Source organism: Grammomys surdaster, unplaced genomic scaffold (assembly GCF_004785775.1).
Source record: "Grammomys surdaster isolate TR1022 unplaced genomic scaffold, NIH_TR_1.0 215, whole genome shotgun sequence".
In the NCBI taxonomy this organism is placed as follows: Eukaryota; Metazoa; Chordata; class Mammalia; order Rodentia; family Muridae; genus Grammomys; species Grammomys surdaster.
This window is the reverse complement of record NW_021604660.1, coordinates 4,284,848-4,312,641: the sequence shown is the minus strand read 5'-3', so window position 1 is coordinate 4,312,641 and position 27,794 is coordinate 4,284,848. Positions and strand designations below refer to the sequence as shown.

General features: G+C 37.5%; 1 protein-coding gene across 1 annotated transcript in view; it reads left to right on the top strand.

Moving 5' to 3' along the window:
• The window catches only part of Slc35f1 (solute carrier family 35 member F1), a 409,688-nt gene that overhangs the window by 312,332 nt on the left and 69,562 nt on the right, over nucleotides 1–27,794 (top strand). The window contains exon 3 of the mRNA XM_028772611.1: nucleotides 17,481–17,608. Within this exon, the coding sequence (XP_028628444.1) occupies nucleotides 17,481–17,608 (128 nt within the window). The remainder of the gene's footprint in view (nucleotides 1–17,480; nucleotides 17,609–27,794) is intronic.

Here is a 27,794-nt window from a genome sequence, read left to right as displayed (position 1 = left end):
GGTGTCTGCAGACATGATGCATCCACAGGTGGGCCATTCCCCAGTTGGCCGTTTTTTCAGTTTCTGTTCCATTTTTTGTCCCTCTTTTCCTTTGGACAGGAACATTTCTGGGTTAAAAAACTTTGAGATGGGTGAGTGGCCCCATCCCTTGACCAGGGACCATTCGATCTACTGAAAGTGGTATCCACAGGTTCTATCTTCCCTTTCTCTGCCCGTTACATCTAAAGTCAATCCCACTAGGTCCTGGAGGAAGTCTTATGTTTCTCTGGTGTTTGGGACCCTCCAGTGGCTATTCCCAGCTCCTCATCACCCCATACCTATTTTTGTTTGATTTCCTGATCCTCTGTACCTCTCTCATATCTTCTTCAGATTTGGATACTCCCACATTTATTTACTCCTCCTTTCTCCCTCCCTTGTCCCCGTCTCCTTCCATCTCCAGCAATGATCCTGTTCCCCCTCAATGAAGGACTGAAGCATCCACCCCCTGGTCTTCTTTCCTTCTATGCTCCATATGGTCTGTAGGTTGTATCATAGGCATTGTGTACCCAGCAAAACTCACAATTACCATAGATGGAGAAACCAAAGTATTCCAAGACAAAACCAAATTTCTACTAATCCAGCCCTACAGAGTATAATAGAAAGAAAAGTCCAACACAAGGAGGGAAACTATACCCAAGAAAAAGCAAGAAATTAATCTTTTCACAACAAACCCAAAAGAAGAGAAACACACAAACATAATTCCAGCTCTAACAACAAAAATAACAGGAAGCAACAATCATTGGTTCCTAATATCTCTCAAAATCAATGGACTCAATTCCACAATAAAAAGACATAAGCTAACAGACTGGATATGTAAACAGGATCCAGTATTTTGCTGCATACAGGAAACACAACTCAGAGTCCAAGACTCATTCCCCAAAATAAAAGGATGGGAAAAAATTTCCAAGCAAATAGTCCCAAGAAACAAGCTGGAGTACCCATCCTAATATCCAACAAAATATACTTTCAACCAAAAGTTATCAAAAAATGGGGAAAGTTACTACATACTTATCAAAGGCAAAATCTGCCAGGATGAATTCTCACTTCTGGACATCTAGGCCCCAAGTGCAAGGGCACCCACATTTGTAAAAGAAACTTTACTAAAGCTCAAAATATGCATTGAACCTCACACAATAATAGTAGGAGATTACAACACGCCACTCTCAACAATGGACAGATCATGGAAACAGAAATTAAACAGACACAGTGAAACTAAAAAAAGTTATGAGCCAAACAGACTTAACAGATATCTAGAGAACATTTCACCTTAAAACAAAAGAATATACCTTCTTCTCAACATCTCATAGTACCTTCTCAAAAACTGGCCATATATTCAGACACAAAACAAATCTCAACAGATACAAGAACATTGAATTAATCCCATGTATTCTATCAGACCACCACAGAATTAGTCATTCTTAAAAATAATTCGTTGTGGTACTCTTCCCTGAACACATAAAATTGTGATGGTACTTAAAAAAAAAAAGAGAGAGCTCCTTATGTCTGTCTTTTGTTTTGGTAGACAGCATAGCTATTGCATAAAATAGTGTATAAGACAAAGTAAACCTTTTACATGGTGTATATTGCTACTGGCATACAGTGAGTTCAGTACTCATAGAAACTATACCTTTATAATCACTTCAGGGATAGCCCAGAGGTGAGATGGGTAACTTTGTTTAGCCTGAGCTAGAGACTCACCATTATCCCCTGGTGAGTCTCCATTGCAGATGCCAGTCGCACCTGTTAATTGATATAGCAGAAAAGATGCAAAAGATTGCAGCAGGAATGGAAAGTGAAGAAGGGGGCTGAATCCTCCCTCTGAGATGCTGAAGGACCACATCTCTGCTCTTAACAAACTTTAAAATAAAGTCTAGGGTTTTGTTTTGTTTATGTCTTGGTTTTGGTTTTGATTTTGGTTTTTGTAGAGAAAAGCTGGGTTCATCAGTAAAAGAAACTAAAATAGTGAGAGTTGAGATCAAACCAGAGGAATTTCAGTACTATTGCTAAGAGATTTCTCTGAAAGAGCTATATCTTAATAGAAACTTAGTTGATGTGTGTTAAGTAACTAAGGCTCTGCCTGAATGTTGAATGCACTGCATGAGCTTGTGTCTTCTGGGACACCAATGGCAGGTTTGACACTGCAGTGGACCCAGCTCACAAACGCTTGAAGTGAAAGTGGAGCTGAGCCCACAGCTTTTCAGCTGCCACCCTCAGAGGATAATCTAGAGCTTACTGCACTGAGTTCATTTTCTGTTTGCACAGGGTCTTTCACTGCTCTGCCAACACTCTGTTCTTCATTCTTCTCTGAAGAAACTAGGTCCAAAACAGCTAAGAAATTACAAGGAGACAAAAAGGCCAGGACACTGTAAGGAGTCGGGGGAGGGGGAGGACTAAAACAGAAAGGGGAGCAGAAGCATAGAGAGTCAAAGACATGTTTACCACATTTTACAAACAAGCTTTATTTTTAAATTTCTGGTCTCTTAAAAAATCACGATAAGCTTTCAGGTGCTGATTCTGTACTTTTCATCAAAAATACATGGCTTGAGACTTTTCTCCAGGAATCCTTTCCCCAGTATCAGGGAGGAAAATGAATCCTAAGTTGACTCCTGCTACAGTGCTGGGTATCCTTAATAGAAGCTGGTATAAGTCCCTAAGTCCCAGGAAGAAGCTGTCAACCACTGTGCTCTGCTATCTGAACATATTCTGCTATCTAGGAGTTTCTTTGTTTAGCCAGACTGCAAGGCATTGAGGTAGATAGATGATGCACTGAGGATCTGAAAGGTGCATGCATTTCCTTCTTGTACCTAAAAAGAAGGGAAACATGTAAGTGCATGTGAGAAAAGAGAATTTCTGAAACTTTTCAAAATTAAAACAAAGACCAAGAAGTGATCTAAGCAATACATAAAGAATCATTTGCCTGTAAAGATAAGAGACTCTTGTTGCTAGGCAACAGGCACAATAAGCCAGGAAGGTAGAAGTCATGAGTGGTTTCATGTGAATTCCTGTCACAATAGGAAGCCTGCTAATAAGCTTCTCCCACAATGGAAAAATGGCTGAAATGGAGACATTACAGACTCGGTGCGGTGAGTTATCTTGAGTTACTTTGGCTAGCATAAACAGCTGTGTGATGCAGCTAATATTTCTGTTAATGGAGACTTGTCTTTTTGCTTTAGTAGGCATGTTTCAACTTTTCCATTTTCTACTCATTTCTCATTTTCTACTGTAACATCGTAGGCACTGACATCTAAATACACTTAACAGCTACCATGGACAGAGGCAGTGTTTTATTATCTTAGCCATATGAATACAGCACATCCTTAAAGTAAAGCAAGGATGTGCTCCATCACCCACCCAGAAAAGGACTCTAGTTGTCACAGAAAACTGAGATTCATTTGGCAGGTGATGGCAATTGTTAAAGTGTATTTGATAGCACAGCTTCCACCCAACCCTCAGGAGTATGAGCATGTTGTTTCAGGAATCTTTAAAAAATTGAGGTATACCTGTGTATGTTTTTTTATTCTAGATTATTATGGATTTTAGAATTCATATTTTATTATTGCTACTTTCAAAAGAAAGTTATATGTGATCAAAGAAGTTAAGTTTCTTCCCTCTTTGCTCCCCCTGGAGTTTGGAGAAAATTAACAAGGAACTTTTAATTTACTTTAAGTCTGAAAAGCAAGGATTGTCAGGAAATGCCCAAACTATATTGTCATAGAATTCAATAATAATTTATTTACAAATTTGGCACCATAAAAATTGCTGGTATTTATTAGCTGTCAGGAAGATACTTATTACAGGTGAATTCTTACAATAGTCTTACAATTTTATATGAAGGTTCCAAAAAATATGAACACAGAGCAGCACTGCTTACAGTTACAGTTTATACTCATGTATAGGTATCCTGCAGAACTTCAGTTTACTCCCCAAAATAGTGGATGTCCAGGTTTCTGACACTGTTTCTCCAGGTTTTCTCACACTGTGGCTTTTAATTAGATTCCAAAGTGATTCAAGCAGACTTTTTATGTGCTAGCCAATGCTCCAGCCATTTGAAAGAGCCAAAAACAAACTAAAGAGAAGCCAAAAAGGAACTTAAACAACTGGAGAAAATTCGACAATTCTTCACATGACTATCTATAAAAGATTATTACCTCAAATTCAATTCCATTGCTTTGTAGAAATGTGTTGTAGTGTCTTGTAGTGCATGTGCACATGCACGCACGTGTGCATGCATGAGTGTGTGTGTGTGTGTGTGTGTGTGTGTGTGTGTGTGTGTATACCATGTATGTGCAGGGTAACTCCTTGAATTTGGAGTAGTGAGCAGTTGTGCTAAATGCTAAATGTGGTATTGGAAATTGACTCAGGGTCTATGGAAGGCTAGTAAGCATTCTACGCCCTCTATAGCCATGCCATTTCTATACCTTCTATAGCCTCAATTTCTATTCCCACACATATCTCCTCGAAAAGTTAAAATAGGCTTTTGAACAGATAATTGAATAAGCAGCATTAGTCATAATACCCCAAGGTAGAAACACCCAAGTGCCTATCATTGGATAAATATATAACCGATATCAGCTTTGAAAATGAATGAAGTTCTGATGCATCATGAATAGTATAATGAACCTGGAAAGCATGAAAAATCAGTCAGGTACAAGAGAACAGATAATGTATGCTTCTGCTCACATTAGATAGAATACTCAGATTCGATGGTGCTACTTCCACTTAATGTCCTATGACTGTTCAATAGGTGCAAAGTTTTCAAGTAAAACGGTGAAAAGTTTTCAAGTAAAATGGTGAAAACTTCTTCAGCTCAATAGTGACAATGGCTGCATCACAGTACAAATATAGTTAATGTCACTGGAGCATACACTTAATGCACAGATGATAACTTTAACATTATGTGTATCCTATTATAGAGAAAACAATCATCTTGAAAAAGCATTGTTCATCTACACGCAACCTTTGAATCCCTCCTTGCTGACACTATCCTGCTTCTGTCTCCTCTGACCTCAGGTTTAAAAATACAACAGCAGCATCCCCACAAGCCTTAATTTAAACTCTAATAGGATGCTACAAGGTCAGTTAAGTAATTTCCTCTCCTGGAAATGTAACTTTCTTGATATATTATTTATCTACCAGTTGGCTTGACAGTTCCAGCCACATACTTGAGACATCACAGAAACATCAAAAGGGCAGTCTAATTTTTCTCTGCTTAGGTTAGAAATTCAAGGGCACATGGCATGGTACAGATGGCAGAGCCACAAACTGGACAGATGGCCCAATCTGTATTCTGAAGAAGGTTCTTTAGGGATTTAGACCCAGTTATACTAGACCATGGATAAGTCACACTTTTGCTGTAGAAAATAGTAAAGCACGAAGAACAGAGAATCTACCCCAGGTGTTTGTAGGTGTGGTGCACCAAACAAAAGCTGTGAAACTCTTAATGTCATTGTACTGCTAAATCTAGCCAGGTCAAATGTACTGTGAGCAGACATCAGTGTCACAGCTAGATGTCATTTTTGAGATAGATGAATACCACCACACTGAAGCACCCTCCATATTTTCCCCTATCGTTGAAGGCAGATCTAAAAATAGCCTGAATTAGGCAAGTCTGTGTGTGTGTGTGTGTGTGTGTGTGTGTGTGTGTATGTCCTTCAAGTTGAGTCTTTGAATTAGATCCAAGATGTAAGATGTGTGAAGAGACCACAAAAGGTCAATGGAATTACTGTGGAGAACAGTGTGAACCGTCTCCTGGCTGCGTATTAAAAATCCCAATTTTAGCCTGTGAGTCTTCCTTTCCTCATGTCTTGACTACTAATTGGGAATCGAAAAGGCTTTCTTTTCACTGGCATATAAGCTCCTAATCTTTCTCTATGTCGAAAGAAATACATGGATGAATGTAACATCATTTTAAAAGCTGTTGAATAACCTGCAACAACTGGGGACACATTCAAGTCTGTTTTAGTTCCCCATAACTTCATCTCATATCAGTTACTGTCCATGCTAACCCTGAGCCTAGGGACCATAGGTGGGCTGTTAATAGACTCTGGACATGTTAACTTACAAGCCATCTATAGTGTATCAGGGAATATTAACTTCCACAAATACTTATCTATTTCTAAAGATTTCTATCTTATCAATGGGCACATAGCTGAAAAAAAACTCATGGTTTTAAGAATGACAATTATTAAGCATTGTTAGCAACTTTGTTGTCTTTTATTTTAGGATTTAAAATCTTTATATTGCAAAAGGGACCTTTGAGAAGGTCTGTTCTTCTATGAATTTTAACATACCTCATTATCAACTTTCAACAGACAAACACTGGCAATTTATAGTCTGAATCAGTATCATAGTGGCAATAATAAATAAATGAGAAGATTGGAGGCAAGGTAAAATGTTCCACAATTCCTTGATGTAAAAATATAGTAGAAACTAACAGAAATGGAGTTGTAGCTCCCACGAGATTTGCCTGTATGGTATATATCTCACTATTTGTTTGTAATCGAATCACTGAACATTTGTTAAGCAGAACATGATGTATTTCTACAAATGTGTAACAGAAAGGGATATAAAACAGGGACCCCCCCTTACTAATTTTACTACTATTCATTACAGGCAGAACACACTGAAACATTTTTAAAATACAAGACCGGGTACGATAAAGATTCCAAGTCAACAGGCCAATACATAAGGACTATGAGAATTTATAGAACATCTCATTATGGTTCAAAGTGAGGAAATTTCTCCAAGAATGGGGGGATTGGAGGGAAGGTCCTCATGCCTTTGTGGATAGTCTTAGGTCCACAATACACCTTGGGGTTCCAATCACTGTAGAACCACACAGTGATCTGGAGTCACACAGATTCCAGTACTAAAAGCTACCTTGTTAGTAGTTTTCAATTACCAGCCAACAATTAGCAAACTCCAGAGAAAATGTCTAAGAGAGAAACATTTCCAGATTATTTATTAGTTTAAACCGTACTGCCAAAATGTAATCAAATACAAGTAACATCATAGTCTCCAAGAGGCTTTCAAAAGTACTCCAGACTCTTGAGTCCTAGCCCAGACATGTCTGAGATAGAGCCCAGAAATTGGAAGTTTTAATAGCACCAAATTTAAACAGCAGACTAGATAAAACTGGGGAGAAAAAAATGATAAAAATATGATGTAATCATGAGCTATACACAAATTTATATGATTTTATAGACAACTGCTTCCTTAATATTGTGAACACGTTTATAAATTGTCTTACTTTTTTGATTTTGCTGCCAAATATTTCATCATTGTTAACTACTGCATTTGTGCCTGCATGTATGATTAGGGCTTGTAATGTATCTTGTAACATCAATGTACTGTCTGTCCCCTAGGATGTCTATGCATGCCTCCAATGTGTTTTCTGCAGGACATAAAATGCTTTTCTTGGGATACCAGATTACTTCTTGATATCTTTTCCTCTCTTACTGTAGACAGTTGCATTTTTGAATCATTGATTCTCTTATCACCAAGCTGGGTACCACCTTGTTCCACTGCTTCTATCTTTCTAGCATCTTGTCTCCAGCTAGCAGGGCCAGCTGCTTAAAGGGCAATACCCTAGAAATATTTTGAATCTCTGGTAACTTTCTATAGAAACTCATTGAACAAAGAATTCCATATAAAAACGTTTGCAGCCCACACATAGATGGGAGCTTCCTATAAAGGAAGGCACAAGGACAAGATACTATTTCCCATCACACAAGGACAAGTTACACACACACACACACACACACACACACACCCAAAGCACAAAGGAGGCACGGAATGAACAAGAGGTTCTTAGCTTTTAAAAGCTTGTCAAGGCCTGTGCCAGTAGAGTTGTTAAATATTCCTCCTGACCTCCAAGACTAAAACAAGGACATGTACAGAATGCAATTCAAAGCCCTGTATTTTCTAGCTGTTAAAAAACGTATAACACCTCCTATAATTCAAGACCACAGTAAGGAGGAGTGAGGTCTACAAACACAAATATAAAGCCATTGCTGTTATTCATATGTCCTGGCCAGTGCTCTGCTGTTGGCAAGAGCCTTTCTTCATAGTGGCATACTTTTATTTTGTAACTTTCTTATTATGAAATTTTACAATAGAAATGGAGGCGTAATGCTATATTGAAATCCCCCAGCAACACTTTAACTGCAACTAATTCAACTGATGGTCAGGCTAATCTAACCCTTACTTTCATGACTCCTTTTCCTATGTGCAGAGTTTCAGGCTACGTGCATTCCAGCTATAACTGTTTCAGTGTGTATTTCTAAAAGATAATAAGTTAAAAAAACATTACAGTAATGTCATGATCACACTGAAAAATCAATACACACCAAATCACCTGTGGGAGATCATATTTTCTGTTATCTCACAAATATATATATTTTAGTTTATTCAGATTGGGCTGCAAACAATGGCCATATGTGTCAAGTGGTTGGTATTTTTCATATGTTCTTTCAACCTAAAGATTAATACAATGTTTTTGCTGAAAACTCTTGTCTGATATGACCAATCCCTTCTAAAGAGTCTTGGGGGTTTGATCAAAGACACATATTTCAATCATTCAGTTTGGGTAGGGATGAGATTCGTCAATTCTAACAAGCTCTCAGTTAATATCATTCAACAGAGCAGATGCCAAGCAGAAAGGTTATGACATGTCTTGTAATCTGGATTTTGCTGATTGAGTGTTCTTAATATGCTTTAACAGGTTTCTCTAACCCATGTCTTCTGAAGTGATGCATAAGTGCAGAGATTTGTTCAGATTAGAGATTCGTATAGCAGCATGTAGGTGGTGTTTTGTTCTTGCCAAGAAACAAGAAACACAATACGTGATTGTTTCTGTCTCGCTACTGTTAGCATCAAGGCTTATTTCCACTTATTCATAAGGAGTTATCCAGCTTTTGTGTCCTAATAAGTTCTACTTTATTCATTTCTTAGGTATAATATTATCATAAAACATAAAAATAGTACCATAAAATCTCTCATCTAATGTTAGTTACTCAGTGGTGAAACTCACACAGAATCATGAAGAGGGGGAAGGACTTGAGGTTTTCAGTTTGTCTACCCATTTTCAAACTCATGACTTGGCTTAACTGAAGTTCTTGTGAGTATCTCTTGGATGGTTGCTGTTGCTGTTCCTGGTGGTTTTGTAATTCATAAAAACAACAGATTTATCAAATTTCATGCATTTTTGCAAACATTATTATTTCCAGCTGAAAGGTTCTTCAAGTTGGTCCCCGAATCCTTTTGATAAAGCATCATAGTCTTAGAATGCTCCCTTTCTCTTGTGTGTGACAAAGTGACAAGATATTCAGGCTCAGCATGTGTATGGCGTTTCCTCATCCCTATCCAAAAGCAGCCATTTCTCCAAAGGCCATCGTTTCTTTGAATGAAAAATGTATGCGACGATGATAATCTCAGTGTTATGGTACTTACTGCCAGTAGGCTGATATACATTTTATTTCATTCTAAAAATAATTCTCCCAATATTTTCAGTTAGAAGTAGGAGAGAGAGAGAGAGAGAGAGAGAGAGAGAGAGAGAGAGAGAGAGAGAGAGAGAGAGGCTATTATTGTACTGCTTACATGCCTTTTTCTGAATGTAATTTCAGGAAAAAATAATGTGAAGCATCTCTGACTTGTTTCATTGTAGTTTCCTTGTCAACAAAAAGCACCATTGTTGGAGAAGTAAACATTTATAATAAAAAAAAGATCAAAATAGACCTTGGAAAAACAAACTTCTTGTAACTCCTGTTTTCTGATCTGAAAATATCTCCCTCACAGGGCTGTTAATAAGAAAGCAATCACTTAACCAGTATTTACTGGAAACTGTATATGTTATATGCATTTCCTCCCACTTAAACCTTATAGAAACATTTTCAAGTAAGTGCTATTTGCCTCATTTTATAAATGAGCAGAGTTTCCCAAGGTGACACTGTCTGGTAAGTGGCAGCCACTGTTTTCATAGAGGTCTCTGACTCCATGCTTTTAACCCAGACTATGAAGCATCAGGCAAAAAAGAGAAAGAACACATGGTGCAGCTGGCACCATACCTGACAATTGTATTCAGTGGAAAATAAATGACAGTTAACAGAAGTGGCCTTGGTGGATATCTGAGATGGTAGATGGGAGGGTGCAATAGAGAGAACAACCCAGCCAGCTTACTGCTTTGCCAGGCATCTGGCCCACTGACACTTGATCCTGTTAATTTCCCACATTGGGGCTAACCTATGTGTCCACCATGACAGATGCTCGAGTGGCAGAGCTCAAGGTCAACCCTCAAGAGTTCAGGCTGGTGCCTCATGTCATGTTGTCCTTTGAAGCAAGTGGCAGGCATCCAGAGTCAAGCCTGCTTTGGGCTCCTCCCCTTGCATCGTGTGTCATTAGCTGCTACATAGCTCTTTGTTCAAAACAAAATTCACAAAACTGACAGATTCATCTGCCTAATGTCGAGAGACATCAAAGCCAATTATAGGATAGCTCCAGAAGGCAAATAGGGGCACTTTTCACAAAATGGGATGAAGAAAAGGAAAATAGTCTTGTCATTAAAAAGGACAAATACATTTTCCTCTCAGCATGCTCACCCCAGGAAAATTGAGAGATTTATATTAATACAGAGTTTCATTATGATTGCTCTGGATAATTTCAAATCAAAACATTTATCCCCAACCCATCCCTGGTAAACCTAACCATTAAAGATTTTAGCTAGTGAGTAGGATCTTATATTGTAAGTGATATTTTCATGAGGATAGCAGCCTGAGGGATAAACTACAGTACTTTTTCTAGAGAGAAGTTTTTTTTTCAAGTGTCACAAGTAATGAGGTGTGTGTGTGTGTGTGTGTGTGTGTGTGTGTGTGTGTGTGTGTGACTTTTAATCCAAGTCTGGGGGTTTCGTTAGGTTGCATCTCATATGTATTCAGAATTTTACATAAGAGGAGATAATATTTCATTGAAAGAAAAGCTAATGAAAAAGCTTAGGAACACAGTTCCAAGCCATCTCCTGTTTTTTTCTAAATTTAAGCTGATCAAAAACACTGAAAGACTATAGCTTTATAAAAAAAAATACCCTCTCTTGTGACATTAGTTGAATGTTTGGTATGTGCAACCTTCTTAAAAATTCCCAAATCTCAACAATATTTAAGAAAATTCCATGTAATCACTGCTCTGAAATAGAATCTGTCTAGGATAGAGGGTGGATTTCAATTTCATTTGTAATACTTTCTCAAAAAAAGATCTGAAGCAAACACCGCAAAACATTAATTTTTGTTAAAACAAGGTAAAGGATGCATTAATACTGTCTTAAACAATATTTTTATTTGTATTTAATCATACAGATAACAAAACAATGACAAATAGTCTACACTTAAATACCAAACTGTGGTTTCAAAGAGCCTGTTCACTGCTCATAGGTTTTATTAACCTTTACAGTTAATAAGAATGAAATCCAGAGGCGATTTTAAAACACTCACATTCATCAATTATAAGAGTATTATATTCCCATGAATGGCTCTGTTTCATGAGATTTGGAGAGAACTTTAACACAGGGACTCCAAGAATATATATATAGCCATTACTTTAAAGTTTTAATGGTCTATTGTACAGCACTGTGAGGCAGGTACATAAATCCTCAAGAGCTCTTTTTTAAGGCTTAAATTTTTTTTTGATCAATCAGAAATAAAGCAGTCTCTGTCCATCTTGGATAATTATCAAGTCTCTTAAATGTTTGCAGAATCACCAAATGAAACATTATAGAAACATCTACACTGTGTATTTCCTTGAAACTGTTACAAGCAGGCTAGCAAGACAGCTTATCATTCACCTGAGCCTATATAATGAATCACTTGGAAGTATTCTTGGTTAGTGGGATAAGCAACATCACTCTAATCCTATTTTTTAGTAACGTGTATTGAAATGTGGCTTGTAGGCTCTGAATTTGGCAATTGTTCATCATGTAAAATAGCAGTGACAATGATCTGTAACTTTAGATTTGCTGCTTTGCGGTTAAATACACCATTAACAATTTTATGGCCTCTATTTAGTATATTATGTGTCAAATACTCACCAAATTAATCTTGTCAATGTCATAATCTTAACTAGATAACTATTGCAGTGGAAGGAACAAGAATGTTTAGTATTATTTATCCTTTCTGAGATTATTAATAAATGTAAATTTTATTCATGTATTGTTTATTATTGACTATTTGTCAAGAAATGTTGGGTCCTGGAGATAAAGACCAAGATAACGCCAATTTGTTCAATTTGTGAAAACCTAATGAGTAATAGAGATAAGTAAAGATAAGTTCTGCATGTGGCTTGAGCAGTTTATTAACAGAGCATATATCAGGGAGTCTCAACCCAGTGAGTAGCAGAAAGAGTATCAGCCTTCCTGGTAAAAGTATGTCTGGGTCATTTGGAGACTGGAGGAATAATACTTATTGTTCTATTGCTCTGAAGACACACCATGATCAAGGCAACTCTTATAAAATAAACTATTGATTTGAGACTTGCTTATAGTTTCAGAGGGTTTATTAGTTAGGGTTCTCTAGAGTAACAATTTATATAAAACTTCTATAATGAATCTGTCTATATAGAGAAAGGGGATCTATTAGAATGACTTACAGGCTGTGGTTGAGCTAAGATAGCAATGCCTGTATCTGAATGGAAGGTCCAGGAAGCCAGTAGTTGTTCAGTCTACAAGGCTGGTTGTCTCAGTTGGTCTTTAGCACATGCTGAAATCCTGAAGAAGACAGCTGTAGTGCCTTTGAAGGAAAGCTCCTGATAGTTAGAGTGAGAGCAAGCAGGCAGAGACAGAGAGAGAAAGAGGGAGAGAGAGAGACAGAGAGACAGAGACAGAGACAGAGATCTTCCTTTTTCCAGGTCCTTTATATATGCTGCCAGTAGGAGTTGTGGTACAAATTAAAGTTAGACCTTCCTGCTTCAAATTAAAGGTTTATTTTCCACCTCAAATATCCAGATTAAAGGTGTATCTTTATGCTTCTAATGATTACTAATTATGAAAATGTTCCTCACAGTTGTGACCATTCATTTGGGTTTTATCATAGCAAGGAGGGTGGCAGCAGGCAGACAGTGTGGTGCTAAGCAGTAGCTGAGAGCCTTGCATCCTAATGAACAGGACAGGCAAGGGGTTGGGGGCAGAGAGAGAACAATCATATCAGCCTAGTGTGGGCATTTGAAACCACTAAAGGCCAGCTGAGATGATCAACCTTGTAGACTAAACAACTACTGGATTCCTGGACCTTCCATTCAGGGTCAGCCATTGCTGTCTTAGCTTGACCACAGCCTGTAAGTCCTAATAAATCCCATTTCTCTATACAGTGCCATATATTCTCCAACAAAGCCACACCTCTTAATCCTTCTCTGAAATCTCATCAACTGACATGCAAATATGTGTGCCAATGAGGACCAATCTCATTCAAACCATTGCATTCCAGCCATGTATATATTTATAACTATAAAATATTGGAAAATGCATATAGATCAACTCCAGAAGTCACCATAGTCTTTCAGTCCTAAAACTGTTTCAAAAACACAATTTGTCTTCTAAGACTCAAGGCAATTTCTTAACTGTAACTCAGTAAAATAAAAAACAAATTACATACTTCCAGGATTCAATGGTCCGGGATATACATTACCATTCCAAAGTGGAGGGAAGAAAGCATAGTGATAAAATATTGAACAAAATCAAAACCAAAAAGCAACAGGGCAAGGCATTTCCATGACCCATGTCAAAGCACTCTTAGTATCTCCAACTCCTTTCAGTTTTGTTGAGAGCAGCACACTTCTCCCTCTTGGGATGGTTCTACAACCAGTGTGCAGATTTCCTTGACAGGTATCTCACAACTCTGGTATTTCCAATATCTTAGGGTCTCAATATAATCAATCCAGGCTTTACCTTCACAGCATCAGGCAATGGTCTCTCTCTTGCCTCCAGGCGATGACTCCCCTGCCACATGCTTGGCCTCAGTGAGATTTCTTTTAACTGAAGGGAAGATTTTAGAACTCCTCTACTTCTTTTGTATCTTTGACTCTAAAGCCAGAACTATCTGGCTGAAGCTGCCAGTTTCGACTGGAGCTAGCCCTTTCTTTCAATTACATTTGCCTCAGCTTTCTGTTGTTGATGGTTGCATGACTGCTTAAGCTTTCCTTTAATTCAAGTTCACAAGTTGGAAGCTTAGCTGTGTGGGGTCTTGTCCATGCTCTTTGTTCCATTTCGAATGGAACAATTTCTTTAAACTTTCTGTCTTTTTATGCACTGGACTTGATTCCATGATTACATTTTCTGGTGTCCCTTTTCTCTTCAAACTGCATTTTGCATTTCTTTTTGTCCTATATAGTTTTTGTTTGTTTGTTTGTTTTCATTATAGATATATGTAAGAGTGATCACTAAAAGCCACATGTACAGTCAATATTAAGATATCTTGAAATCTCCTCTGCCAACACCACTAATTCAACATCTTCAACTTAGTCTCTGGCAAGTTTTTAGGACAAGGACAGAAAGAGGCCACATTCTTTGCCAAAATATCATAAGAGCAATCTCTTGGCCATTTACTAATATTTTTCCTCTCTAAAACCTCTTGATCAGGGTTCCCACAGTTCATGTTGTCTTCTGTATCACTGCTCATGTTCCTTCTAGTATGGCCAACTAAGGCTACTTATAGTCCAAAGTCCCAAAGTCCACAACAAGTAATATGATCAGGTTTGTCACAGCAATAAGCTACTCTCTGATACAACTTCTGTCCTACCCACTGTTTTATTGCTGGATAGAGACACTGTGACCAAAGTAACTCTTATCAAAGGAAATATTTAATTGGAAGCTTCCTTACAGTTTCAGAGGGTTAATTGATTATTATCATGACAAATAGCATGGCATCTTACAGGCAGGCATAGTGCTGGGCAGTAACTAACAACTTCTTTATATCCTGATCCACAGGCAGCAGACAGAGAGAGTAAAAGAGACAGACACTGGGGCTGTTATGGGTTTCTAAAACACCCCTGGTGACATAATCCTCCACCAAGGCCACATTTCCGAACCCCTCCTCAGCATCTCATCAGCTGGCATGTAAATATAGATTGGAACTGTGGAGCCAATCTCATTAAAACTACCACAGGTACCCAAGAAGAGGGAACAGTACCTAAAAAGACTCAGACAACAAAATATGTACTTGGGGCCAAATGTTCAGACCATTCTCTGGTCCAAAGAATCTTCTCGATGCTCCAGCTGTGTGTTTTTGACATTCTAGTCACTCTAAGAATGGCCATTAATAAACTGTAAGTGCTAGATTTTAATATTAGTACAGTGACCTCCCCTTGCTTGCCAAACACCAATTAAAATTTCTGAGACATTAGATTTTTGGTTTTGTTTTTTGTTTGTTTGTTTGTTTGTTTTTGTTTTTTGGTTTTTGGTTTTAGCTCCACAGCTGGTGGGCCTATTCAATCAATTGAGAGTCACAGGTTACAAAATAAATCTTGATGTAAGTGTGGATTTACACAATGTGTAGACAAGAAGCTGAAAGTGCTGTGCAAGGGCATTGAACAGATGACTGCTGTGTGGACTAACCCTGGGATCACATCCTCCAGCCTTAGACTCAATTGCAAAATCAAGAGAATTATTCACATTACACAGCTGCCTCTTGACATCTTCACACTTTTCTCTGTTCTTTGTTTCAGGCATTTCAAAACATTTAACTGACAATAGGTACATATGTGAGTGAGGCATCAATGCTACTACCCCAAATCCTCAATGAAGTGAAGAAGCAATTTGTAAGAAGTCTCAGTCCCCTGAAAGAACTACAGAGAAGCAACTGTATATTGACTGGTTGGGAATAGGGGTAGGCAAATAGATAAGTTGGTAGATAGGTAGATAGATAGATAGATAGATAGATAGATAGATAGATAGATAGATAATATAATAGTTAAATGAATAAGAGGCAATATGTTAAAACATATAGCCCTTTAAGAGGGAGTTTTAGCATGATAGGAGCCTCAACTGTGAGATTTATGGCAAAGGTCAAGGTACCTTTCTATGTTGTCAACTAGCCATGTATATACTCTTGTAGCCTCTGATAACCTGAAAGCTTAGTGTCCATGAGTCTCTATGAATTTGGAAAGGCCACTCATAAAAAAATGAGGTCTTCAAATCTCCAAGTCTATCCCAAAAAGAGATAGGCCCTTGGACATCAGTAACAGATTAAGCCAATGGCAGGTAACCTCAAAAAGAGTCTCCAATACTTCTGGCGCCTAGTATTTACATACTTAATAAGTTCATCCTCCTTCAGTGAGACTGGATTTAGGTTTCTAGAGAATTGAATAGGGTAGAAATGTCACTTTGGGGGTGAGGTTATATAAAACCTAATCTCCCTTTCCATTTCCTGAAGAAAGCTCACCACTGTGACTTTGAGACAGTACTCTGAAAAATCCCCTGTGGTGAAGCTTCCAACAGCCAAAGGAGGGAGCTTGCTGATTAAGAAGCCTCCTCCTCTCCAGTCCTTCAGAAGAATCCTTGCCACAGCTAATAGTTTGCCTGGCTAAGTTGCATCTACATTCTTAACCCCTTAAAACCAAACCACAATAAAATGTTTCTTGTATTAAACATCTGTATTTTGAAGTAACTTGTTATATGTAATAAGTCATATATATCATTATTCACTCAGAGCTTCTGAATGTTCAACATTGTCTGTGAAGACTTCCAGGATGGACTCAAAGAGCTGTGTGTAATCATGACAAGGCTACTTTAATTAGTAAGATTTATTTCAACCTGGAATAGATATGACAGTAAGAATGAAAGTGTCTAAAGTCTGTTCATGTGCTTTGAATATAAGATAAGGTGATGAAATTAATTGTTGGCAGCACAGAAACAAGGGTTGAGTGGCAATCTTCTCCATCCTAAAGCTTTCTCTCTACACATCACTCACACATCTCTAGATTACACATGGGTAGTCAAGCAAAAGAATCTTCTGGATACTATCTTGGAGTCTTACTACAGACCTACTGCCACACACAAATCTATTTCCAATTAGCTGCTTTTTTTTAAAATCTGTATTGTTTTAGCAGATGCTTAAAATTTATCATGCTTTGAGTTTTTGTGCAATGCAACCTTTCTTGTACATGTTTTCACTTTTCTGATGACACAATTAAATTATTCTTTCACATATCTGTAAAAAATCCATGGTAAACAATGACCTGGCCAGTCTTACTCTGGTATAGAAACTAATTTGAAGCCCTGAAAGTGGCCATGAAGACTATTTCCTAAGTAATGCATGAAAGTCTTCGATAGATTAACTCACTAAAATATTGGGTAAGTATGTGGTAAAAAAATGGATATGTAGGTACATAACGCAACAATATTTTAGAATTCTAAATATGTAATATTTTATATATCAAACTTCAGCCATTTTTTTTTGTTTGTACAGGAGAAGAAAACCTTCTGGCAATTTTACGACGAAGATGGTGGAAGTATATGATCCTTGGACTCATAGACTTAGAAGCTAATTACCTGGTAGTCAAGGCTTACCAGTACACAACTCTGACCAGTGTCCAGGTAATAAAGGTTCTTCTCAACTTTCTAGATGTAGCCCACTTCAAGTTTCTTGGAAATCTGTATACTACATGATGGGTTTACTTTTCTTTATTAATTTTAATTTTTTTTAGTTGAAAATAGATTCTTCTCTCATATAATACATCTCACAATGCAATTTCCCCTCCCTCCACCCATCCTAGCTCTTCCTCATCTCCTCTCTCTTTCAGATCCACTCCTCCTCTTCAAAAACTAGCAAGTGACAACAGCCAAATAGGACAAAATGACATATAATAAGTCAAGGCCTTTATCTATTCAATAAGAAAAATGCTCATATCAAAATTGGACAAGGCAACTCAATAGAAGGAAGAAAGTCTTAAGAACAGGCCAAAAGATTCAGAGACATACTTGCTTTTACTGTTAGGAATCCCACAAAAATACCAAGCAAACAGCCTTAACATGCACTGGGAGAACCTTGTGCAGACTTATGTTAGCTCTTTGCTTGTCTTTTCTGACCCACGGAACCCATGCAAGCCCTGCTTGTTTGATGCAGTGGGCCAGTTCTTCTGGTATGATTGACCCCTCTGATTTCTGTGGTCTTTCCTCCCCCTCTTCCTTGGGGTTCCCTGGATTCTAAGAGAAGGGAACCAACGGAAACCTCCAACTTGGACTCCCTTTGCATAATATCTGCTCCAAGAGGACACCTCTCTGATGATGACTAGACACAGCACAGATGTACAAGTACAGCAGAATATCTTTATGAATTATTTCATCAATTTTCTTCCGTTATGTTTGGTTGTACCCTAGATCTGTGGGCTATCAAGTGTTCAGTTACTGGACATCTAGCCAGTAGAGGGCATGAGCTCTCTTTTTTGGAGTGGGGCTCAAGTTAAACCAGACATTGATCACTTCCACAAGTTCTCCACCACAAATGCCTCAGCACATCTTGCAGGCAGAACAGAGTATAGGTGGAAGGTTTTTGTGGCTGTTTTGGTGTCCAGGTTTCTCTTTCTGTAGCCTGCAGGCTACCTTTGCACCATGGGGTGAAGGCTCCAAGCCAGCACCAGCTCGAACTCTCTACTTTCAGTGTGCTTTATGGATGTTGTCCTTGACAATGGAGTCTGGCTGTCAGTCTGCAGAGAGCAACCTGTTGCCCTAGCATCAGCCTGGGTTATTTAGGGATCTCCATGGGACCTCCTTAGCCCAAACCTCAACAGTCCCTTGACTGGAAACCTTGACTAGCTACAAATGGCCAGTTCAGACTCTGTATCCCCCATTAGTCAGAGTTCTCATGAGAATCACCCTCTTGGATTTCAGGAAGTTTCCACCCCACTAGATTTATACACCCTCCATCCAAATGCCCCCAATTCCAGTCATCTCTCCCCATACTCTCTCCATCTGTTCATCCCCCACACCTGTTCCTTTCTGTCCACCTTCAAAATCTATTCTACTTCCCCATCCACAGGAGATTTATGTGTCCCTGTAGAGCTTTCCTCTTTACCTAACTTCTCTGTGTATATGGATTGTAGCTTGATTAGCATTTACTTAACAGCTAGTATCTACTTATAAGTGAGTACATACAATATTTGCCTTTCTGGATCTGGATTACCTCACTCAAGATGATTTTTTTTCTAGTTCTATTATTTGCCTACAAATTTCGTTATGCCTTTTTTTAAAAAAACAGCTTTATTGTGTAAAGTGCCACATTTTCTTTATCAATTCTTTTATTGAGGGACAGCTAAGTTGTTTTTAGTTTCTGGCTACTATGAATAAAGACACATTGAACATAGCTGAGCAGTGTCCTTGTGGAAGGATGCAGTATCCTTTGGGTATATGCCTTAGTAGTATAGCTGAGTCTTAAGATAGATCATTTAAAAAATTAAACTCCATTTATCTGTCATTAATTTTTCCTAAGTTGGGTATAATTGGACAGCTTTTTTCTTTGTTCTAAATATACCAAAAATAATCATTTACAATGCAAAAAAATAATTCATGGATTTGAATGCTGGCAACTAATCTTGTGTCAGCAGGAGAATTATTAATAAGTATAAAAATAAATCTGATTTCATCCCAACTTAACTTTTTTGGAATGTTAATAGACTTTGATTAAATAAGCAAGCTGCTTAATAATCTTTTCTTTTAGCTTTTTAAAATGCAGTGACTGTTAAATCTGAAGGGATATGGTTTTTCCATAAATGGATAAAAATGAAATTCTCAGAATATGTTATGTATGGCGATAGCTACCTTGTTTATGTCTCTTTCTCTCCCATCTCCTCACACATATCTGTACATGTATACATATACACAAACACAAATACCAGCTTAATTTAGTTTTTATAATTGCTGGATATTCATTTTCCTTGCAACTCCAATCAGTTTGATTGCATTTGTTTCATCTTCATTTTTCTTTGTGTAGAAATATTATTGATTTCACAGCTGTCATAAAATTCCAAGACTAAAGCAAAACATTATTCACCAATGAGCATGAGCTGAGATTTGATGCCGGTCATCCTTTTAGTTTGTCTTGGAGTGACAATGGCATAAGTGAATACACAAATATGCAAATACACAAAATACCTGAGTCAATATGTACACTGCAGACTGGGATGAGAAGTGACCTAGACCTTGTTTCCTCTTTCTATTTAGTCACATTCCTAATTTTCATATGAATTTCAAAGATGGTTTCTTGGTCTACTTTTGTTGCTATGATAAAATAATGGAAAATTGATAGTTCATAACGAGTATAGAATGATTGGATCACTGAGAAATTCAGTATCAATGAGTGAAAACAAGGACAAGAGTAAGAGATAGATCAACTCCCCACTGAATAATGTCTTTGATCTCACCAGTGATGGTAGAGCAGCAGTGGCCAAATTACCTTAACGACCCTTGGTCTCTACGTACTCTTGCAATAGCAATTAAACATTTACATCAGTTTTGGATGATACAAATGTGCAAACTCTAGTAGATAGCTTAAAATAAAAGCATGTCCACATGCAGTTTGTATTTATTGTTCATACGTGTGTGTGTGTGAACACATGCAGATCCATATGCCGAATGTAGAAGTCTGATGACCACCTTGGGTATCTTTCTTCAGGCACCATCTACTTTTATTTTGACATGAACTTGCTCAGGCTATGCTTACTGACCAGCAAGCCCAAGGGATATACCTGTCTCTGCATTTCCAGCACTGGAATTACAAACTCATGCCAACTCTTTTCAACACTGTCTTTTACTCAGATTCTGGGGATCAACTTCAGATTGTCCTGGTTGTAAAACAAGCATTAATACTGCCGGAAGTATCTGACCCCTAGGCCCAGCCCATTTCCATATACATCTTGCATTCTGAGAGCATTTGTGAGGGGAATTCCAGTAAAGATACACACTGAAACAAGAAATGAACCTGAACAGGCCCTCTTAACTTAGCCTTTAAAATCCTGTGGCTTTTGGGTTGACACTGGAAGCTAATGTCCAGATGGAGAAGACTCAGAGTTCCTGCATGCATTCCCTAGCACTGTCCTTTATAAAATTATCTATATGGAATCTTTGCTTATTTGGGACCCTCTTTCTATCCAGGTATAAGAGCTTCTGCATCTGAAAATTGAATTTCCTGTTTCCATATTTTTCTTCTTACCATTTCTTCTACAGAAGAATAATTTCCAAGATGTCCCATGCACGATACATACTACTTTTGATTAAGATATATTTCAACATGCTCACATCCTATATTCTCAGTAAGATTATAGGCATCTTTAAAATGGGAACTGTGGCTTGTTAGAATAATTTATAAATTATACATAAATTAGCCTTTAGAAGTATATGCATCTAATATGGTTATAAGATTTCCCATTTACATTTGCTTTGATATTCTTTTAAATATCAGCAAACTAAGAAAACACACAAGAGAGTTGCAAACTCTAACTGGAGAGTAATTAAGCACTTGTCTTTCCTTCAACAGTGATCATTATGGCTTTAAAATGGAAAAACCTTTAGATACATCCTAGTTACACTAACAATGTACATAGTGAATATAAATAAAATAGGTTTTTCGAAATGGGTACTTTATTATAAATTCCATTTTAAAAATCTTTTATCCGTTCTCAATGATAACATTTTTTTTAAAAATCATGGGAACAAAAATCAGCAATATTCTCTGCAAATGTAACAATTAGGTATTCAGTATATGTTGCCACTGTATAAACAGTAGTTTTATGAGCCCTGCTTTTCATTAGCTTCTTCAGTTAGAAGCAAAGTCTTTTTTTCCCAGTCTTTAACAGTTAGAAATAAGTTATAAGAATAGGATGTCTTCCAGTGCAGATGTCCCACATTAAAAAAAAAAACTTCTTTAAACACACCTTACAGACACAGAGGGGGTAGGAAGAGAGAGAGGGAGAAAGATAGAGAGAGAGGGAGAGAGAGAGAGAGAGAGAGAGAGAGAGAACAGTTTTTAAATATCTCTGGCCAAACATTTTCTACTATTTGGACTATGTTTCTCCCTTCATTCCTTCATCTTCTAGCTATTGATATCTTTCTCATTTTAAAATACCTTCTACATTCAGGATGCTTTCTAATAATATATTAATTGAAAGTGCAACAAAAAACTATCTGTAATGGTAAAGAACTATCTTGGGTCTTATATAGAGCAATTAGAGAAAGGACAGTCTTTAGTACAGTCTGTCAAATGTCTTAATCATGGCATCTGTCAATCTCTCCACTTTCTGACCTTTCTGGATTATCCTATTCCAGGCCCTTGTTGTGGCCATAAGGTAGATCTCTGCTGCACAAATTAGAGCCACATGCTTCTTAACTCATGACCAGTGATAGACAAATAAATAGATAGATTAAACAAACAAATGGATAAAGCATGGACCCATAACCAATGAGCAAAAGCCTTGAAGACTACTCTGATTGGACCATGCAAGTACCCAAGGAAATATTGGAATATTGAGAGCAAATTGGCTTAGATCTGGATAGCTTGAACTAACAGAGAATGAGATTTCTTTCATAGGTTTATTATAGATAGACAAATGCTTCTTCGTTAGCTTGCTACTAACAATTTTAGTAGGATAGCACTCCATCCAAGTGAGGATCAGTCTCACCCAATTATATCTTTGTCACACATTGTGAGTGAGGCAGATGGATGCAGGAGGACCAGCTACAACGTCCTTACACATAATCTAGCTCCTATGAGCTAAATTATGAGCCCCACTGTGAGAAGGGTTCCACTGGCTTCTGTGCTCCCATAGTACTTTGTTCTTGCTCCATTTTCACAGTTTCCTTCCTAAGAATAAACTTGTGGATCTCTATTTAACTCGCTTAACTCAAGATCTTTCACTGCAAACACAATTTCTTTTTTCACCTTTGATGCTCTAGTTCCTAGTAGAAATCCAACGCATACTGGATAATCAATATTTTTAAAGAGGTTAATTAAATTGCATCAATCTCTAGCATTTAGGGGCACAGAAATTCCCAACAGTTTCCTACCTAAATTTACAGACTTCTGAAACATTTATGAAGGATTGGACACACAGGAAAAGCAGAATACTGTCTCCTTAGCAGAACCACGAGGTGAACCAGAATCAAAGTTTATAAATGGATGTAGGGAAAAGAAGGATGTATCTACTACACTTGATGTTTCTTTTTTCATTTCCTTTTATGTTTGGCTTTCAAAAGTCACAATCAATTATTGGTCCTTTAAGATTTATGGTTTTTTCCTCCAATTCTTTTTAAGCTTTTCTTTCTGGGGAAACAGTAACAATTCCTAACACTGCTTCACTGAGCCTCAGATTTTTAAATCAATTTATGTTATACGCGATCTTGGTTTGTGCTCTATTGTGAGGGGAGAAAATCAACATGACCAAAATCTGGAAAGGAAAGAGTGATTTTGACATCCATAACAAATAAACCCATTAAATAGTAAAAAACAGTCAAGTATACTCAAAAAATAGATGTCTGAGTGCTACAGTGTTCAAAGAAGACAGGGAAAATTGCTATTGGAAAGCAGAGAAAATTCATAGAGGTCTATGAGAGTGAGTACTGTGTGTTAAGATTAGAACATAGATATTACTCTACATAAGAACTCATTATCTATATAGAAACGTGGGGCTAACAACACAAGGGCAATGTTCAAAGAATATTTCTATTCTACTCACACAGTTATCTCAAAATAATTCCTAAATACTTCTGGGTTTCAAACATTGGTTTGAAATAAAGATGATTCAAACACTTGAAAAAACATACAATATGTGGCTATTCCTCCTTCCTTGGAGCCCCTGCCTCTCAGGAGTTCTTAATTTTCTGTAATCTACATTTGCTTTCTTGATATGTGTGTGTGTGTGTGTGTGTGTGTGTATGTGTGTGTGTATGTATGTATGTATATATTAAAGCATCTATACATGCTGTGTTTTCTAGAAAGTTAGTTAGCCTTTCATCAAACAAGCAATATATGGTTCTAATCAAAGATTTGCATTTTAGAAAATATTAACATGGTTCTATTGGAACATTTGTGGAAATGTTCAACTGAAATGAACTAGGGAAGATTTTTCTGACAATCAAGCATGGAACTGTGATGTAATAGTAGAATATGAGTTGGAAGGGAGAAGGGATCCAGCAAAAAGGGTAGCATGTTCTAAGCCATATGGTAAGGGGACAGTATCGAGGACAAGGTGCCTGTGGTCAGACAAGAAAGGGGAAGAGCACTTTTAGTAGACTGGTGGAGGAGGCAGAGTTCAATGGCCATATGAAGGGTTCACCTCTTCAGGCTGACAGCAGAAAGAAGCTGCCAAATGTGTTAAGCTGACACTATCATGTGACCAATTTGAGGGTTGAAGATGACTTTACTTGTGATGTCAAGCTGTAGATTTTCACAAAGGAATGTAAGACGAGAAAGAAAACATTAGGTCTAAATTGTGTTATGGGTCTTCAGTGAGAGGAGGAAGCTGACAACTCCCTCTTGGTAGATGCCAAAGCACCCTGGAAGCTTCTAAGGAAATGAATGATAGGATTCACCCAAGCCTCCCATGTTAGAAGGTCTTTGTCAATGATTGCCAGGGTACCAAGTACTCTGGTTTTCTTATCCTTTTCAAAACATGTGTAGAAAAAAGGACAGGGGGAGTGACTTCTTCCTCAATTCCAATCTTTCTGCTTGTCATAAAGCCTATGGTTAAATATCACAATTGTTATATAGAGCCTTGAGGGGATGGTAAGCATATTCTTAAATGATTATAAACATGAAGGAAATTTCAGAAGCATATAGCATCCTTTGAACACTACATACAGCTTTCTCAATGGTGACATTTTCTATGACTTAACATAATGTCAAATCCAGGATATTGACATTCTTATACCACTATTATCTAAGCTAAACATAGTATTGCATTTTTGCATCTTTTACCTTAACTTGTGTGTGTAACACACACATACACACACATACACACACTCACACATGCACGTACAGAGCATGTAGAAGAGGACAGAAAGAGAAACAGACAGAAGGATCTTATATACAGGTTTCAGTAACCACAACCATATCAGATCACAGATCAACCTGTCCACCACTAAAAAATTCTCCAAAACAACTTCTCTGAGATCACATTGATCTTAGCTAGCCCTCCCTCCCCCATCAGCCAGGAATTATTAATTTGTTCCCTATCTGTACGTATTTTCTGTGGAAACATACTATATAAGATAGGATCACACAGTATTTGACCTGTTAATAGTCTTTCTTTCTTGCTTGCTTGCTTGCTTGCTTGCATGCTTTCTTGCATTTCCTTTTTAGTGTTGTGTACTATTAGTCCATGATATGGATATACCAGTTTGTTTAAATGAAAATTTGTGTGGTTTTCAGCTTTTAAAACTGAACAACATAAACTCATTTTTTTGTATCACACAAAATATTCTCTCCTCTATGATAAATGCTTAAAACTCCTATTGCTTGGTCATAAATCAGTGCCTATTTAGATTTAGAAACCGTCAAATTAATTTCCAGAGGGGCTGGCTATACCAACACACATTCCCATCACCAGTACAGGTATAGTCTATTTGCCCCAGCACATGGTGTTATCATTTTTTTTTAATTTTACCATCCTAAAAGTTATGCTTTATTGCACTTTTAATTTGCATTTCTCTAATGACCAATAATGTGGAACATTTGGGAAATTTTTTTAAAACATTGCCATTATAATTGAAAGATAAAAAATGTTAACAGCAGTTTTCAAAAAGGCTTGCCATGTGGGAAAATTATAATAAAAGAGCACACCGAAAGCAAAGAAATCCCACTGCTTTCTTTATCTCAAAGTAAAAGGAGAGATAGTGACACCATCATGCCGGATTTATAAGGATTCTTACTCTAAAGACACAGTTGTGAGGTTTTATCTCTTGGCTTGTAAAGAATGAATAGGTTGTGGTTTTGACTTTGAGACAGATTAGCAATGACATTAGGGTACATTTAACTGCTATGCTATTCTTACAACAGTGCTATATGTACTGTTGCAGTAGAAATACCGGCTTTACAACTTCTTGCCCAAAGATTATTCATCTTTCTCAGCTGTTTGGTACTAAAAAGCAAGCAGTTTAAACTAATGCTGCTATGCAATACAAAAAAAAGGTCTCTTCAAACCTGAGATCTTGGCAGATAAAATAACCTCGTGTCAGAGTCACGTCCAGTGCCTGTTCTGACCCCATATCTCTGTATCTGTATCTCTGATGCAAATGCCCCCAACCTTCTCACTGACCATATTCCACAGCTTTTTCCATTCTTTGAGAAAAAGTGAGGAATGCCTTCAGCTCTAATTGTTTCCCTTCCTGATACGAGCATGACAGAACTAATAGCAGCTCCCTGGGTGCAGTGTGGTACAAACCCTGAGACTAATCCTGGAAAGCAGGCAACAATGTATGAGAACCACAGTGTACCTCCTCCTTCTCCTTAGCCCTCAAGCATTCTGAGGACACACTTTTCAAATTTTCAATGAGCAATGAATTAGAGAGCATCAGCTACAAGGAAAGGCCAGCCAGTCCGCACCTTCTTTGAAAACTAAAGCTGAATCCACGTGAATAAATATTCCCTCACTGATTAAAAAAAAACCCAGCTTGACCTAGAGGATACAACTACTAATCAGACATGAGTCCTGCCCTGGGTTGATAGATAACTACAACAACAAAGAATCCAAGATGGTCAGTGGGTCCACAGTTATTATACATGAGAGAAAGGCACTGCGCTTTTTACCTGGAGCTAACTTGAATGTCTGTCTTTGTGGAACCCAGAAAAACCACACCTATAAACATTTGAATCTTGACATACGGGCTTGAATAATGATAAGGAAGTCAGCTTCTAATACTGTAGCTTCTTGCTTAACCTTGATGTTCTACCAGTCCCTACTTGGTTTGTAGAAATTTATTAACTATCTAAGAAACATTTTCAATATATCTAAAACAAAGCTTCTAAGAATAGACACATTTCTTACTCCCAAAGGGATGTTCTAGATCTTTTAGATTTCTTAAGTGAAATGTCCCAGTCCTGTGTTTGAAATAAACATAAACTTCAATACATGACACCTCAGTCTAAGCACTTTACAAGGGCTTTTGATTGCTTTATAACCTCATCCATCAGAAGAGCAGACAGAAACCTCCTCTCACTCCATCTCCACCACTATCCTCTCACCATATCTGCATCTGGATTGTCCACAAGACTATTCAGACCAAGCTTTGAAAGGGAGCTTATGTATTCATTGATTAGGGTTGCTGGGATAATAGTCTAGATGCCACAGGAGCTAACAGGAATCAGTAAAGCCACAGGAGGCAACAGGAACTCCACTTTCCCTCCTTTCCCCTTAACTCTGTAAGTGCCAGTGTATTTCATCCAGTCTGTATTTTTTATTTATTCCTTTATCATTCTTTTCTTATAACAATACCTCCATTCTACTTTGTATGATAGTTGTTCATGTACATGTTCCCTCTTCCTTTTGAGAATGTTAGGTCTTTGAAGGTGAGATGTGCACACCTCGTACACACAGAATAAATTCCCAGTGTTTGAATAAGTGCAGAAATGGATTTCTTTTTATTGTACTCATTGTATCACAGACATGGTAGATGCTAAAATGTACTGAACCCCTTAACTCTTTCAGTAAACAACTTAAGAGAAGGAAGGTTACATTTCCACATATTAAGAAAGGCAGTGTGAATGACCACTCTTGATTTTAGCATCAGTAAATCC